Source organism: Equus quagga, chromosome 9 (assembly GCF_021613505.1).
Source record: "Equus quagga isolate Etosha38 chromosome 9, UCLA_HA_Equagga_1.0, whole genome shotgun sequence".
NCBI classification, from domain to species: domain Eukaryota; kingdom Metazoa; phylum Chordata; class Mammalia; order Perissodactyla; family Equidae; genus Equus; species Equus quagga.
Window position 1 is genome coordinate 71548444 of NC_060275.1, and position 18023 is coordinate 71566466.

The following is an 18023-nucleotide window of genomic DNA, read 5'->3' on the forward strand; positions in this document are numbered from 1 at the left end:
AGCTTCCAGCTCGTCCACGGGAGCATGGCTACTGCAGAAGAGCACTGGCGGGTTGTAGTATCCATCGACTTTGGCAATGATTTCCTGACATGTCTGTTGATTAAAGAGAAATGCCATTTTTATTAAGAATGACACTCAATGGTCGAAGAACCTTTTATTAATGTATTTCCTCATCAAATAACTGTCTCAGCCTACAAGAGTACGTGGAGTGTAAATTATGCATACATATTTTTAAAAATCTCATGAAATAGAGGAGGATATTCAGCGTGGATCAGCTTCTGAGTCAGCAGTATCAAATCTTCCTTAACTTAGTACTGAGGCCTTTTGGGGATTTCTACATTTGTATCTATACCCCGTCCTTATCTGTATTTATACCATATGTACTATTAAGATAGAGCGAGATAGTCACTGAGAGTCTAAGCTTATGTTGTACATGTTTTGAGAAAATTTTTACTTTTGCAAATTTTAACATAATCTAATACTACTGGGTATAAATGAAAATATGTCATACATTACCGTAACAGTACTTCACGTCCTTCTGACTCCAAAAAACAGAATGGAGTGAAGGTAATACAAGCTTTTGTTGTTTTTTAACTTTTAATGTAATTTATCACTCCTGTTATTTATAATCTTTCTGAGTGATTCTTTTAAATAACTTAGTTCAGTGTTTTGCTTTTTCTTATCAAGGAAGAGTGTTTAAGCTTTTAAAATGTCATCTATCAAGCACCTAGTTTATGCAGTTATTCGTTTCTTACGGGAACAAAGTCAGATGGATGCTTATACTTCGGATGAACAAGAAAGTTTGGAAGGTAGGCACCCCTTCTTTATGTTCATTTGCGTTATAATTACAAGGACCGAAATAGCTATAAACCTGACTTTATGATCTCTTATGATAAAATCAGAATATTTTGTTGATCTTTCAAAAAGAGAGACCTAACTATAAGATTATCACGTTTCCATTCTTTGAGGCTTGTTTTGTTTTAGTTAACAACAAGATAAGAGGGCTATTCATTTATTGAGCAACTATTATGTGTTAGAACTATGGCTATTCATATTGTAGGGAATTTTCTCTTCACAGTGACTGTTAAGTTAGTGTTATCCCCATTTAAAAGATAAATAAATGAAACCAGATAGATTAAGTAACATAACACAGCTAATATGTGGCAAAGTTGAGATTTAAGTCCTGGTTCTTACGCTGAAGTTCTTCTTGTCTCTTCTTTCAATAGGAAAGCATCAATAAATAAGAATACCTTAGTTATTATAAAAGCACCGTGTAAAAGTCTAATAATTATCTCACTAATAGCTTCCTATTGGGGGCCTTGAAATGAGAGGATTTCACCCTTGTTTTACATGGACTTTAAATGTTAGTCTCTGTAATCTGTAAAGTTGAGCAGACTTGGATGATCGCATCACCTGTTTCCTTGACACCATCTTTTCTGCCTCATGTTTATGCATTATAAAATTTAAATCTAGTGTAATCCTAACAAGATAGAATTCTGAAGATGGACTTGTGGAGGTTCAATGAGCCAGGCTTCCTTGTGGCCTAAAGACTTAATTATTGCAACGAGACAGTGCATTTGGGAGAATTTAATGAATAACAGTACAATTTGAATTTCCCGTCTCGAAGCTCTTTCTCCTATAAAGGGACACATCTGCTAGTTTCCACAAGCACCTCCCTTGTGAATGTGCTTTTAGGAGATGGGGATGAAAATTGGGCATTTGCTCTAAATCTGCTTGCAGTCTGGTGAGATGATGTCTTTTCAGGTGGCAGTGAGAGGATCAGGTGACACGCAGTTGGGGAACATTGCAATCAGTCCATTTAATATCAAGGTATTTTTGTCCTCCTTGTTGGCTAGACTATGTGAAGATAAAGGTGATTGGTTATCTAAGGAAAATGTTGGTTATGGTTGCTCTGTAGCCAACAGATAAATGCGATTATTTAACAAAATATCTTTCTTTCCTAATCAAAGGCAGTGTACATACTTTTAAAGGCTAAAAAGAAAATTGAGAGTTTTTAAAAAACCAGGATGTTATGTCCTATTTTTAGGATTTTTAGAATACCAATTCAGCCAAAAATATGTGCCTTTAGCTGTTTGTTATATATGGCAGTCAGAAATGGTGCCAATTGTTTTTGACCGACCCCTATTTTTGACTCTGTGAGTCTAATTTAATTGAATATGAAATCGTGTGGAGATGTCTGCCCACCTTCTAGACATTTAAGAAAGCCCTAGGAAAGGAACCTAAGTTGTAGTCCCAGCTTTACCACTGTGGTGAAGCTGTGCGTGTTATCAGCTTTGAGCCTTGTCTTCAGATTGTGTCACCCACTCCTCCTAATTGTTGTCATCTGCTGACATCTGTTTCATGTTTTGACTATGGTGGCTCCTGCTCACTGTCACTTTCTCTAGCAGCACTCCTGTCTTAATTCTTGGAAATGTCTGGAGATATTTTTGATTATCACAACTGGTGGCTGGTATTACTGGCATCTAGTGAGTAGAGTCCACGGATGCTGCTCAACATACTACAGTGCACAAGATGGCCCCCAACAACAGAAAATGGTCCAGTCCAAAATCTCAGTACTGCTGAGGTTGAGAAACTCTTTCCTAGACCTTGTCATTACCCAAACTGCATCCCCTCCAGAATCTCTGTCTTCAACATTTTACTTCCTCAACACTACTGCCTGTCTTTCCAGCTCACTCCCTCTAGGTCCCTACCCCAACAGTTCTTTGACCCTGCCAATACCTCCAGTCTGTTGATCCCTTAACCTTTTCACATCCCTCTTCTTACCCATCTTAAATTCCATGGTTGATCATTATAATCATGCCCTTGTACATCTCTCCCTTTCATAGAAACCCAACCTTGTTTAAATCCAGCTCTCCACCTACTCTGTGCCTATAACCATTGGCTGTGTGTAGGTAGAGCAAAACACACGGCTTTGCTGACTGGTCCCGCTTTGAATTCATGACCACAAGCCTCAAGCAGAGCTTTAATGCTGCCTGGCAATCACACTGTCTGTTCTAAGTTCATTCATATTTTTTCTCTCCTGGAATACTTTCTCATGTCCTCTCAAACTCCCAAACCTTCTCCCTCTGTACTCATTTTTAGTTGATGACCGTGCTTCCTGTTCCACCAAGAAAAATGAAGTACTAAGAAAACAGTTTCCACAGACTCCTCTGGCCCCATCTACCCACCCACCAGCATCTTACCCACGTACTCTGCCTGCTTGCCTGTCTATTACCATATACTATGGATTAAATATTTGTGTCCTCCCAAAACTTATATGTTGAAACCTAATGCCAAATGTGATGGTAGTAGGAGGTGGGGCCCTTATGATTGGGACTTGTGCCCTCATAAAAGAGACTCCAGAGAGCTCCCTCTCTCCTTCCACCAGTTGAGGACAGCAAGAAGGCACCAGCTGTGAACCAGAAAGCAGGTCCTCACCAGACATCGAATCTGCTGGTGCCTTGATCCTGGACTTCCTAGCCTCCAGAACTATGAGAAATAAATTTCTGTTGTTTGTAAGCCACCCAGTCTGTGGTATTCTGTCATAGCAGGCTGAACTAAGACCTCATAGATGAATTATCCATTGCCCTTTGTAAATGGAACCACTCTGCCAGCATTCTGGATCCCATGCTGTCTCACCTCCTCCATGAGAGCACTCTGGCTATTCTACCCTCCTCATTTTACATCAGCAAATTTTCACTCTCTACTGGATCATTTCCGTCAGAATATAAACCTTCCATTATTTTTCTCTTCTTAAAAAAGCAAAAGCAACAATTAATTACTGTTGCCATACTCCCCCAACCCCTCCCCGAACTGCCCACTTTTTTTGCCTCCCTTTTGCCAGAAAACTCTTTGAAAGCGTTGTCAATACTTGCTTTCTCCATTTCCTCTCCTGTTCTTTCTTAAACGCACTCCAGCCAGGCCTTCGCCTCCATCTCTCCATACCTACCGTTCTCATCAAGGTCACCAGTGATTTCTGTGTTGTTGAGTTCCATGGTCAGTTCTCAGCCTTGATCTGACGACTTAGCTGCCACTGATGAAGCTGGTGATCACTCCCCTCTCCCCCTCATCCCACATGCTTTATTCCCATGGCTTCCAGGATACCTCATACTGTCTTAGTTTTCTTCTTATCTCATTGTTTGCTCCTTCTCTGTCTCCTTTGTTGGGTCCTCTTCTTTCCCTGATGTGGAGTGCCCAGGGTCCAGTGCTTGATCTTCTTTTCATTATCGACACTCACTTTTTCTGGTGGTATCATTCAGCTTCTTGGCTTAAATATCCTTTATTTATATGCTGATATTTCTCAAATGTATACCCTCAGCCAAGACCTTTCTTCTCAACTCCAGGCTTCTATATCCTCCTATCTAGCCTACTAGATATCTCCACTTGTATGTCTAGTAGACATCTCAAATGGAACATTTCCAAGACTGAACTCCTGATCCTCCCACCCAAAATCTGTTCTATCCAAAACTTCCCCATCTCAGTTGATGGCAACTCCAGTTTTTCAGTTGTTCAGGCCAAAAACTTTGGCGTCATTCTTGACTCTTTCAGACTCTGCATCTAGTCGTTCAGTAAATTCTGTTAGCTGTAATTTCAAAATAGGTCTAGAGTCTGACCTCTTCTTCCCATCTCCACTGATATCAGCTCTGGACAGAGCTAAGTATTTCTCATCTCTTTTCCTGTGATAGCCCTAACTGGTCTTTCTGCTTCTATTCTTGCTGCTTCATTGACTGTTCTCAACACAGAGGCCTGTGATCTTTTAAAAGAGTAGGTCAGATTCTATCCTTTCTTCACTCAAAATCTTGCAGTGACTCCTCATGTTACTTAGTCACTGTTTAAGGGATCTATATAATTTGGTCTTCTGTGATGTATGTTTCACAGACTCTTCTCCTTTCTCATTTGGCTTTAGCAAATTAGCTTCCTCACTCTGAATGCTCCAAATCCTTTTTCCCAAGGGCTTTTTTCTAGTTGTTTTCTCTGCCTGGAATGCTTTTCCCCTAGATAGTGGTAACACCTCCATCTCCTTCAAGTCTTTGTCAGATCTCTTTTTTGAATGAGACGTACCCTGAGCCCTCTATTAAATCTGCAGCCTGCTTCCCCGCTCTGCTCATCACACTCCTATCCTCTTCGCCCCGTCCTGCATTTTATTATTTATTGTTTATTGTCTACCTCTCCATCCCCCACTAGAATGTGAACCCCAAGAGGTCAGGGATCTTTTCTGTTTTATTCATTGGTATATCCAAAGTGTCTAGAAAAGTGCCTGACACATGGTAGGTTCTCAATAAATATTTGTTGAATTGAATTGATGAATCAAATAAAGTGATCCTGGGCATATCATTCAGCTGGTCTGTATCTTAATTTCTAAGTCTATTAGGTGGACCTGTCTGCTCCCTCAACATCTAGTAGATTTGTCAAGAGAATCAGAATCAGTGATAGCAATTACATAGCTTTTGAATAAAGCGCTACACAGATGGGATATGGTATTATTGCATAAAATTCTTCACTTGTCCTTCTCTTTATCAGTACCAAACAGACTATAATTATTTGGTGTTAAAGTGGAACAATAAGTATTTCTTTGGATTTTTATGATTTATTCCTGAATATAACCTCCTAAAAGAAGGATCAAATGTAATAATCCTTGTTTCATAAATGAGAATCTTGAGGGTAAAGTAAGATAAATTCTTGCGCCCAGGTTATCTGACTTGGGGGGTGGGGAGTTGGATTAATAATGATAATGAGATAGTTCTGAGTTCCAAGGCTGTGGAGGCTTTCTTCACTAAACCATGTGTTTCTCTAAATATGTGTTAGTGTTGAACACTAAACATTTTGGCAACTAGGTTTACTTATCAAAGCAATTGTGTTTACTTATATGTAGAATTTAAAATAGCCAAACTTATAGAAGCAGAGAGTAGAATGGTGGTTGCTGGGGGCTGAGGTAAGAGGAAATGGGGGGGCCGGCCCCGTGGCCAAGTGGTTAATTCGCACACTTTGCTATGGTGGCCCAGGGTTTCACTGGTTTGGATTCCGGGTGCGGACATAGCACCACTCATCAAGCCACGCTGAGGCGGCATCCCACATGCCACAACTAAAAATATACAACTATGTACCAGGGGGCTTTGTGGAGAAAAAGGAAAAATAAAATCTTTTCTTTTTAAAAAAAAAGAGGAAATGGGGAGGTGATGGTCAAAGACTACAAAGTTTCAGTTAAGCAAGATGAATAACTTCTGGAGACCTACTCTACAGCGTAGTGCCTGTAGCTAACAAATACCCTGTTGTATGCTTAAAATTTGGTGAGAGGGTAGATCTTATGTTAAATGTTCTTCACACACACACACACACAGACTAATAAAAGTGGACAAGAGGTAACTTTGGGAGGTGTTGGATATGTCTATGACCTTGGTGGTGATGGTTTCATGGGTGTATACTTATCCCCAAACTCATCAAGTTGTATACATTAAATAATGTACAGCTTTTTATATGTTAATCATACTTTAGTAAATTGGTTAAAAAAAAAAACCAAACAATTGTGTTTAGAACAAAACAGCCACCTCCTTTAGTAATATTTATTTGAGTCTAGTATGTGCCAAATCTGTGTTCTAAGGTTCGTGGCAGCAGAGATAATGGAGCTGGACTGGATTGCCTCGACAAGAGAGAGCATAAAAATCCCTCTGTCACCATGTGGACTTTTCACTTGTCAGTGTTTAGCTCTCAAGAGCCATCCTCTGGTTTTTGGTTAAGGGCTGGGTTGGCTTCTGCCCATCTCTCACATGGCTGTGAGTTAATGCTTTGAGGGGGGAGAAGTGCTCTCTTCCACAGATTTTATTGTTTTTATTTCCTCTGAAATTAAACTGTTACCTCCACTGTAAACAAAGAAGTAGATTAAAATTTATTGAACATCTACTATTTGCCAGACTGTGTTAAAGTCAAAGATGAATAAAACATAGCCCTTATCCTCAAGGAGGCAGTCTGTGATGGGAGACAGACATTTAAGTGCATATAATATAGTATGCGAAGTATAGTAAAGGAACATGTGCCAGCTACATGACCCAGTAAAGAAAATGACCAACCTGATCAGGGAGGAAAAATGTCGATCAAGAATAAATATATACATATACATACACACATACATTTATTATTATTTTAATTAACTGTCTTCACAGCAATGAGAACCTTTTTCCTTGTGGTCCAGTGTTTTTAGTGTGAGTACAACTAAAGGGCAAGAATGACTGCTTGGCAGGAATAGAAAGGGAGAGAATGAGGGATAGGTAAACAGCGGATTATTTTCCATCTAAAAGACGCTTGGATTTCTTGTAGTTGGTGACCTAGTTGCTTATTCAGTTTCTTTTCTAAGGAGAATTGCTCTGTGGCTAGTGAAAGTAACGGTGTTTCTTTTATGACAGAGGTAATTTTCTCAGGACCACAATTAATACATAACATATCTTTTAAAAGTCATGCAAATATAAGTGAATCTATAATAAGTCAGACAGAGAAAGACAAACAGCATATGATCTCCCTTATATGTGGAATCTAAAAAATAAAAATAAATAAATAACCAAGCTATAGATACAGAGAACAGATTGGTGGTTGCCAGAGGTGGAGGTGGAAGGTGGGAGAAATAGGTGAAATGTTTTTGTTTTTAGTTTAAAGAAATTGAAAAGAAAGGTCATGCACCAATGTAAGAGTATCTATTCCACACTGTCTGGAATTCCACTGGACATCTTGGCTACATTCTCATCTTGTTGCGCCAGGGGAGAATTCCTTTTCAAAGGAGAGCACTCTCAGGATAAGAATCTGCCTCCATTCTTCTCTGTAGGTACTTGCAGAAAGGACAGAATTTGCTTTCTTCACTGTTATTGCCCTAGTTTAGACTCCTTGTTGGTTTAGATCATTTAAGTAGGAACCCATCTGGTTTTCTGCTTCCACTTTCTCCTACAGCTTCCATCTCTAATCCATTCTTAACATTCCTACTGGACTTTTAATTCTAAACACATATCTAGCTGTTTTTCTCCACTAAATTGTTTAATGGCTCTCCATTTGCCCATAGCATGAAGTCCACATTCTTTAAAATGTTATTCATGGTGACTTGTCATCCAACAACGTATTTCCTTTCTAGCATAATCTCCCACTATGTCTTTCCACGCAGTCTGTTCCTTAGTCATACCAGTTATCTTGTCATACACCAAATGTGGATGAGGCACCAATCACCACTTAGCATGGTATGTATTTTACATACTGTGTTTTTCTGCCTCCTTCTATTAAATGGATAGTGATTTCTGGGTTTTTTGGTGAGGAAGACTGGCCCTGAGCTAATACCTGTTGCCAGTCTTCCTCTTTTTGCTTACGGAAGATTGTTGCTGAGCTAACATCTGTGCCAATCTTCCTCTATTTTGTATGTGGGACACCGCCACAGCATGGCTTGATGAGCGATGTGTGGGTCCGCACCTGGGATCCAAACCTGTGTACCCCGGGCCACCGAAGTGGAGCGTGCAAACTTAACCACTACACCACTGGGCTGGCCCCAAATGGATAGTGATTTTTGTTTATTAGGTTAACTATTGCGTCTCTACCACTTAACAATAGCAACTTGCACATAGTAGGTACTTAATAAATTTGTATGCATGAGTGAATTTTTAAAGCTAACCTATCTTCACTTAAGTAAGTACACTGAAATCAATATTTAGTGCTTCCTATGTGCCATAGACTGCTTCTCTTACTGTTTATAATCAGGTTGAGAATTGTATTTGTCACATTAAAAAATTTTTTTAATTAGTTTTATTCAAGGCATTAGGACATTGGTGGTTAATCTGATATTGGTAGAGGGAAGTAAGTTGTTGTTCATGACTTGCTTCAACAAGAATATGATGTAATGCATATATTGAGAAATTATATTCTAGGGAGCATTTTTCTTTAAGTGAGGAATGAGAAATCAAGTTGTCTTCCCTTAATAGCTGGTCTATAAACAGAAATCTCTGTGCAGCTGAACCGTTTAGTTTTCCTTATGTTCTGTGATCATAAATGCTAAATTCCCACAGATTGCAGAGTGCGGATTTATACCAGGAAAAAAGGTTGCTTCTTTTTTTAGGTTGCTGATTTTTTTTTTCACTGTTAAAATTTGTTTCAAGTTGCAATTCAGTGCTTGGAGACAGTTTTTAAAGTCAGCCCAGAAGATACACATCTAGCAGTTTCACAGCCTTTGACAGAAATGTTCATGAATTCCTTCTGTAAGGTAAGTTGCAATTGTTTTCTTGTATCTGATTTAAGTATGACTGCAATATTATGTTGGATTGTTACTATTTGAGGGGCCAGGCTGATAAGCAACTAGCTTCTTCTTGGGTATAAGATAGTCCACATAGATGCAGTTTAGGACCCACAATATAGCTCTTTTAATGTGCTTTAGATTTTCATATTATTAGCTATTCTCATTCTCTCACCTTCTTTTATATATCATGACATGTCTTGGTTGACTTCTTCAGTCCTTTACAGCATCTGAGTATTTTTAGATTTCTGACATCTTAATTGACATACCCCTAAAACATGGATTACAAGTTAAAAACAGAAGTGTTAAACGTTTAGGAAAAAACCATGTAGAAATAGACTCATCAGGAATTGAGTCATCATTTTGAAGCAGATTTCAAAAATTTGACCACTGATGAGGCTCTTTAAAACAGGCAACGTTTTGCGGTCAGTATGCAAAAGACAGACTGAAACCCAGGTTTTCCGATCCCCGCTCCTGAGGACTGTTTACATGGCCTCTGGTTTCTGGCCTTTTCAGGAAACATGGACCATAAGATTATCTGGAAAACTTTAAAGTTAGTGAGTTTAGGGCCCCAGGATGACCTCCTATGTGTGTTTTCATTACATTTTGGTGCCTCCCGGACTCCTTTTGTTGTTCTGGCTCTGTATTCAAGCTTCAGTACAGAATGAGGAACTCAGGAGAGCAACTGAAACATGTAACGTATGTGTGGTGCAGCCTGGCAGGGACCTTGCTGTGAATACCACATTGACTGTTTCTAGAACTTGTTGGAAAGAGGTCCTTAGAGTTGCAATGAAGATGATACTTGGCAGTAAACTCCTCCCTCTTTTTATCCTTAGGAAAAGAATAATACAGTTATACATTAATTCATCAAACATAAATTCTAATTACGTGACAAGATGTAAGGAGATGGTGGCACGTGTCTGTGTTCCTCGTTGGGAAATTCCCCTTTTCTTCTTTTTGCAAGCTGTGGTTCTTCCACTGTCTTGGCTGCGGCCTCCTTAGGGAACCCCCTTTCGGTGGCTGGAAATGGCTAGGGCTGAAGCCAACCTTCTTTGCTCCAGCATGCCCAAGAGGCCTGTGCTTGGGACAGCGTTTGGACTTGCTGATTCTGTAGCTCCTGTCGCCACTGACCTAGCACTGAAGAGATCAGAACTTTTTTTCACCTCCCCGGAAGCTCAAATTGACTTTCATACTCTGTTTAAATAAGAGCTCTTTGTGCTTTTCTTTTGCTATTTCTCTCTGATTGTATTTAATTGTAAAAATTTCTTGCTTACTATTTTTAAGATATCGTTTCTTGAAACCGGCTGCATAGTATACTGCATAGTGTTGTTTGTGGTATCAGTCCTTTAGCACTCCTGGTTAACAGCCTTGGCTCCATTACATATGTGTTTGTTAGCAGAGTATGGCAGAGAAAGTCTAAAACTTGTCTGAAGCAGCATCAAGATTGTTATAATTAAAGAAACTATTTGTCTCACCCAGTATCCTTGGTTGTTCTATCGGTCATTTTATTTTTAGGATACTGCTTTCCTGTTTTTCCCCCCAATTAAGTTTATATACTAAGTGGATTCATTCCTTTTATATAAAGTAGATAACACATCCCCACATCATGACCTGTTTAAATGTACTCAATGAATGTAAGAAATCATTTTCAAAGTTGTAAAACTGTGACGATTTCATTAAAATAATTCGGAAGGATTTAGACAGAATGCATTATAATCCATTTTTCAATATGCTATTTTTCTGACCCAAAAAAGTCACTTTTTTTGGGTGCATAAACTGCCCAGGCTTGTGAGAAGAGTTGAAATAGAAGGAACCTTAAAAGCAAGTACTGCAGGGCGGTAATGCGTCTTTGAACTACACTTATATCCTGAGTGACCATAGTCAGTTTTAAGGAGTGACTTCTACTTATAAAGATTCCCATTTGATTCTGTACTTTTTATTTTGATGATTTATGTTTCGGAAAACTGATTATTAGAGAAATATTTTTTAAAAATAAGAATGATTCATACACTTTATCAGTGATTTTGTACTTGTGAATATTTGTGTGTAGTTAGCAAAGTGTATTTCCAGTGTGAGAGCCATCAAGTCTAATGAAAGTTTAGTCAAGACAAAGGTAATGGTGGATATATTTTAAATACAGTACATGTAGACATATAGTAAATGTTGGCTATAAATTATGCTTTCTTGAAAATTGCAGATTTATTTATGAACTTCAGAATCAAGTTTAAAGGCAACGCAATTTTAAAAAGATCTTTCAAAAATGGAAAAATGCATTGTGTTCCCAGTGCCACTCAAGATATTTATAAATTTTCATTTAGTTTTTATAAGCACCTTTGGTTTGAATCTTATTAATGCAAAAGCGGTTCGAGGATGATAGTATAGTGCTAAAAACAGGAAATTTATACTGTTTTTATCTTATGATGAAATTAATATATGCATATTGTTTTAAAAAAATTTGGACAATATGGAAAGATATAAAGAAGAGACTGAAAATTTCACATGCAAATATCACTATTGTTAACCTTTTGTCTACACCTTTCCAGTCTTTGTTTTTTAGCCTGTGTGTGTGCACATATTTAAATAATAGGATAATATTATAAATGCTTATTTGGGTAAACTGTGAAATTGACTTAGTAGGATATCTCTTATGATGTTACATATTATGTTTCAAAATTCTCACTATTCCTATTCTTTGTACACTGGTTCTATTTTTTGTTCATGAAGTAGGATTTCTGGGTATAAGGAAAGCAAGTAAAAAAAAATTTTGATTTTTCTTTTTGCCCATTATCTTCTAGTAAAATTCCACATATTCATTTTTCTAATAAAAGTATGTGAGAAGATTTTTCCCCTATTTCTTGCCAACACTACTATTTAGGTGTTAGATTTCATGACATGGAATGATAGATGATTTACTGTAATCTGGGTAATTCATTATTACTTTACTTATAGTTCTCTGGGATGACACTTTACGTAGCTAAATGGAAGTATACTGATTTTTGTTTAATTTCAGAATGACATTCTGCCTCTTTCAAACTCAGTGCCTGAAGATGTGGGAAAAGCTGACCAATTAAAAGATGAAGGTGAATATTTCATAGAAAAATTACTTATTTAGTAAAAATTTCTGGAACTCTAGAGAAAGTGACTCTGTCAATTGATAAGATTCTGGATTACACTGCCAAGACTGGATTGTCATAAGTCCACAGGGCATTTGTGAAGCAGAAATTAATGTGGTAGGGAAGAAGCCTGGAAATATAGAAGGGCCTGTAGGCAATATAAGTCTGGCTTACTTCAAAAGAAGCAGATCCTTGGGGCTGGCCCTGTGGCTGAGTGGTTAAGTTCGCGTGCTCTGCTTCAGCGGCCCAGGGTTTCACCGGTTCGGATGGCACCACTCATCAAGCCATGCTGAGGCGGCATCCCACATGCCACAACTAGGAGGACCCACAGCTAAAAATACACAACTATGTACTGGGGAACTTTGGGGAGAAAAATGAAAAATAAAATCTTTTAAAAAAAAAAAGCAGCAGATTCAGGGCTGGCCCCGTGGCTGAGTGGTTAAAGGTCCATGTGCTCCGCTTTGGCAGCCTGGGTTTGTAGGTTTGGATCCTGGGTGTGGACCTACTCCACTCATCAGCCATGCTGTGGAGGCATCCCACATACAAAGTAGAGGAAGATGTTAGCTCAGGGCAAATCTTCCTCAAGCAAAAACAAAAACAAAAAAGAGGAGGATTGGCAATGGATATTAGCTCAGGGTGAATCTTCCTCACCAAAAAAAAAAAAAGAAGAAGAAGAAGCAGGTCTGTTGTGAGTAAAACTTGCAAAGCAAATAAGTAAAGGGGTGATTACTTGTAACTGTATCTGTTATGTGTACTCTAGGATCCCAAATTCTTCTTAATGCTTAATCAAAGAGATGAAAATAATCTTCAGTACTATTTTAACTTTTGTATATTTAGTGTTTTTGAGTTCTTTGAAATTTGTTAAGGCATGCCTATGGCACTTGACTAAAGTGGTTATTAGCACGTTTGATTACTACATTATTAAATTTTCTAGTTTGGTTATTGAGGCATTCTTGGTTTTAATAAATCAGTCACTGTTGAGGGTCTCTGTTCACTTTTTCCGTCCTGTCAGCTACGTTGTGCTATAGAGGAGAGCCAGGTCAGGCCTACAAGATTTGTTTTAGCAAGCTGTAGGGCAGAGACCTGACCTTTTAGCCGTGAATGAGAGCCAACAAATTCCCTGTCCTGTAGGCAGAGAGCAGTTAGGGAATACGCCATGTTCAGAAGCTATACAAAATGGTTCAGAACCGTTTTCTGGCCTTTTCTTTAGTTCGTATCCTGAAAAAGGCAGTTGAGTTAAAAAAAAAAAAGAATCAATTGGCATCTAAAAAAGTAGATATGGACAAGAGTATGCTTTTCCTACTGCTCAGGCCTGGTCGTCTCTATTAGGTCTGTAAATATACACCTATATCACATTTTTAGTGGCTGCAGTGTTCCGTGGTACTATTAGACCATGACTTACTTATCTAAACAGATCATTTTGTAATCCTAAGTAACATTGTCTTAATATCTTTGTCTGTATTTTTGCTATTCTGTGATTATCTTCTTAAGATTACATTATGAAGTGCTGTGTTTCCAACAAATAGGCTGATTCCAGTTTTCAATTTTTTATCTCCTCTAAGAAATGACATCACTACAGTGACTTAAAATTTTAGAATATTATGACTTTCAAAAATTACATGCAAAATAAAGCAACCAGATCCTCATTGTCATTTGAGTTATAGTATTCCCCAAAGAGTTTGGATTTAACCTATCCAGATACAAATGCATTTTTCATATATTAGTTTCTAATTGAAACACTCTAGTCTGATGTTTCATACTCTCCCTCATTTTTGTAGTGCATGAAAGCCTCGGTGATGTGGTGTGTTCTCCATGACATTTTGCTTTTGCAGCTCTCTTGGTTTAGCTCTAGTAATCATGTTGAAGAATTGGCAAGTTGAAATTTTATTTTTGTCCCTCATGTTTGCTCCCCTGGGAGACTGCATTCCCTGTAGAGTTTGCTTTGATATAATGACTGTTACTGAGATGAGGGTCAGGAGGAGATGCAGGGTGAGACTCACCTACTGTGGCAGCATGGGTAGGTTGAGTTACTTACTGCTTTTGCCTTTAACCGAAAGCTTTTCTTCTTTGTTTTCACTAAGGCATGTCACATCTAGGACACATTACACATCAAGTTAGAGCTATTGTCATTTTATACAGGTTTTGCTGTTTGAGTGAAAACAAATGGCCCTGGTAGATCGTCAAGCATAGGGTTATTGGAGGCTGCAAGTTACACTCATCTGTGTTAATCCCGGCTTCTAGCCAACTAGTACCTTTCCATTAAGGTTGCTTTCAAATATTTTTGTGTGCTTTTGCTTCTGAAGAGCTGCAGTAAGATCAGACAGAACCAAGAAGGGTTTATTGCTGTCATTCCCTGACATGTCACAGAAGTATAGGCATATCTCATAGGGTCGTCTTGAGAATTAAAGGAGACAATTTTTAGGAGAGTGTCATGTAACTATAAAATGCTGTACAATGCTTAGTTATATTTATTTTCACAAATTTCTTTCTTTGTGTCCTGAATTTTTACATACTGAATATTTTATGGCTTGAAGCTTTTTATCATTAATATGTATATATATCACTAATATATATAGTATGTATATATTCAACATAGTGTCTACACATTTGAGATAGTTTACAGGAAATGTCATAAAATAGGTTTTAATAATAATAATAATAATAATAATAATAATAATAATAATAAAATGCCACCCCAAGGCAAAAAAGCCCAAGAGCAACAAGAAAATCCCAGTAACCCAGAAAATATAAATCTTTTACGTGGAAGAAGCAAATCTATTTAAGTACCTAGACTATTGTAGTTAACTTCTTGCTCAATTATAAAAACTATGTAATCCTCTTAGCTTCCTCAGAGGCTTTATCTTAATTTGTTTTTGGGAGTGGTGATCCAAATTCAAATTTTTTAAACTTTTCAAAAACACCTTATTGAGCTATAATTCACATACCATGCAATTGACTCCTTTAAAGTTTACAAATTCATTGGTTTTAGTTTATTCTCAGAGTTGTGCAGCCATCACCACAATTATAGAACATTTTTATCACCCCAAAAAGAAACCATGTCCCCATTAGCAGGCACTCTTTATATTCATTTCTGATTCTTTATTTGCAGTAATTCTTATATGATTTAGATGTTTTTATCTACCTGCCTTTCCTTTAATCTTCCTGTTTCTGTTCCCTGCAAATTTCCACCCTCCTTCTCCCATTAAGTAGCTAATAATTTATTAAAAAACAAGGCTAATTAGAGAGCCGCTGGTTTGGAGAAAGCTGGAAGGAATAATAGAGGCTTTTGTGATGTATAAATTCTTCCTTCTAATCCTAGTGTTTTAAAAATTTCGGTTTTAAACATTGGTTCTTAAAAGTGAATAGGACACTTTTTTCTCTTTAATGGATTACAAAAGATAGCCCCAGGAAGTCCTTTATTTTACTGCCAGTTGTTAACTTAGCTAAATTATTGCCAGATGGATCTGCAGAAGCTCTTCCTGAAAATTAGTGCCCGTTGGGCTAGCCATGGTCTCTGAAATTCTGTCTTTCTATAAATAAATCTCAAATAGTCCCCTTTTTAAAAAGAATCTACGTCTGGAAGGGATAGCACATAAAATTATTATCTGCCAACAACATATTAGCGTGATTCGTTTTACCAGCTTACCCACACAGCGGAGTTCTGAGGGCTCGGTTACTCAGCTGATGGATGTATCACAGGGAAGGAGTGCCAGGGCAGGTCCAGACTGAGATGGTGATTGATGAGGGTGTGGTGTCTGGGATGGGGTGGGCAGCTCTAAAAGGCAGGAGAGAGATGAAGATAAGGAAGGTGAGAACAGATTAGATTTCGCCATGAGATAATCATAACTGTTGCATTTACTCAATTATCGAAGCCCAGATTTTATAAGGTATACAACCATTAATTTTTTTTAAGCTGCATCATTAAAATCATTCAAACACACTGAGGGCTAAGGGGTATCCACTCTATAGTACAATATAAAATTCGTCTCCAGTGTGACTGAAAAATCATGTTGCTGACCTTCCCATTATTGTAGTTTCTAGGATTAAAATTTGTCTTTCAGACTTTATATTTTTTCTGTATATTGTACTGACTGTACCTATTGATTACTTTATTTTAGGTAATAACCACATGAAAGAAGAAAATTATGCTGCTGCAGTGGATTGCTACACACGGGCAATAGAATTGGATCCAAATAATGCGGTTTATTATTGCAACAGGTAAACTGGCACTATTGTTGCATGTTTACAGTTCTAAAAAATTTGCGTTCATAGCTCTGAAGGAGAACTGTAGAACACTTATTTATTTAGAAAATTTTGAAAGTTCAGCAAAGTATAAAGAAGGAAAAAAATAAACTCATAAACTTACCACTTAGAGGCAACTGCTGTTAGTAAGCTTTTGTCATACTTTGTGTGATATAAGTGTAATCGATTTTAGATTCAGGTTTATTACTAGGCATATCATAACCACGTCCTTCGTTTATTGAAATCCTTCATAAATGTTATTTAAACTGAGACAAATTAGTCTATTACCTCTTAATCTTTTTTATATTCCTAGCACCTATCGTTGTGGTTGGCAAAGCAGCACTCAGTGTTATTTTTTTAATAAATACATAGATGTTCCTTAATTTACTTACTTGTTGACCTACTGGTAGATGTTGAGGTTGTCCTTTTTTTTCAATATCATAAAGCTACCCTGAACATCTTTGTTTCTAAAATTATTTTCTGGACTTCAGATTTTCTAGACTTTGGGTTTATCTTTGAAAATTCACTCAGTAGATCTAACAGTGTATACATTTAAAAAATCGTTGATGCAAATTGTATAATTGTTCCAACTTCTTTGAAAATATTTTGAAAATTAATGTCCTCCCCTAGGAGTGTGTGAGTGTATATATTTTTACCACACCCTTATCAGCACTAAGTACTTGAATTATTATTTATTATTGTTAATTTACTATTATTATTATTTTAATAATAGTTGTTCTAATTTACATTTAATTACTGGTGAGCTTAGACATTTTCCCCCCCAGGGAAAATTCACCCTGAGCTAACCTCTGTTGCCAATCTTCCTCTTTTTGGTTGAGGAAGATTTGCCCTGAGCTAACCTCTGTGCCCGTCTTCCTCTACTTTGTATGTGGGTCACCACCACAGCATGGCTGTGGACAAGTGGTGTAGGTCCATGCCTGGGAACTGAACCTGGGCTGCTGAAGTAGAGTGTGCTGAACTTAACCACTAGGCCACGGGGCTGGTCCCCTTTGACATTTTTCAAATGTTGGCCATTTGTGAGTTTTTTTCTTGAAGTTATCTGTTTGTACCTGTGCCAGGCCTTACCCTGTTTGACCTTGGACTTTTTTTTTTCTCTGTTCTGCCCTTTTTAACAGGGGTCTGACCCCTATAGGCTGCATTTCCCAGACTCCTTTGTCACTGAGGTTTTGTCTGGGTTCAGCCATGGGAGAAGCTGGCAGGAGGCTGGAGGGCAGAAGGGAGAAGTTGGGGGTATTTCTTCCCCTCTTTTTACATCACAGTGTTTATCCAGCAGGGGCTGCTTCTCATCCTTGTCTCGAGCTCCCACCCAAGGTACCTGCTATGGTCCCAGCTTTTGCCAGGTGATGTTGGGTTTTGGGCTCTGCACTTTGTCCTCTGTTTTAGGGATGGTCATG

The 18023-nt window shown here is 37.9% G+C and overlaps 1 protein-coding gene across 2 annotated transcripts in view; it reads left to right on the top strand.

Annotated features, from left to right (window-relative positions):
- Positions 1-18023, top strand: part of SGTB (small glutamine rich tetratricopeptide repeat co-chaperone beta) — a 51935-nt gene that overhangs the window by 639 nt on the left and 33273 nt on the right. For both annotated transcript variants that reach the window (XM_046671858.1, XM_046671856.1), the window contains exons 2-5: positions 688-809; positions 9120-9223; positions 12264-12333; positions 16485-16584. In XM_046671858.1, the coding sequence (XP_046527814.1) occupies positions 710-809; positions 9120-9223; positions 12264-12333; positions 16485-16584 (374 nt within the window). In that variant the 5' untranslated portion in view covers positions 688-709. The remainder of the gene's footprint in view (positions 1-687; positions 810-9119; positions 9224-12263; positions 12334-16484; positions 16585-18023) is intronic.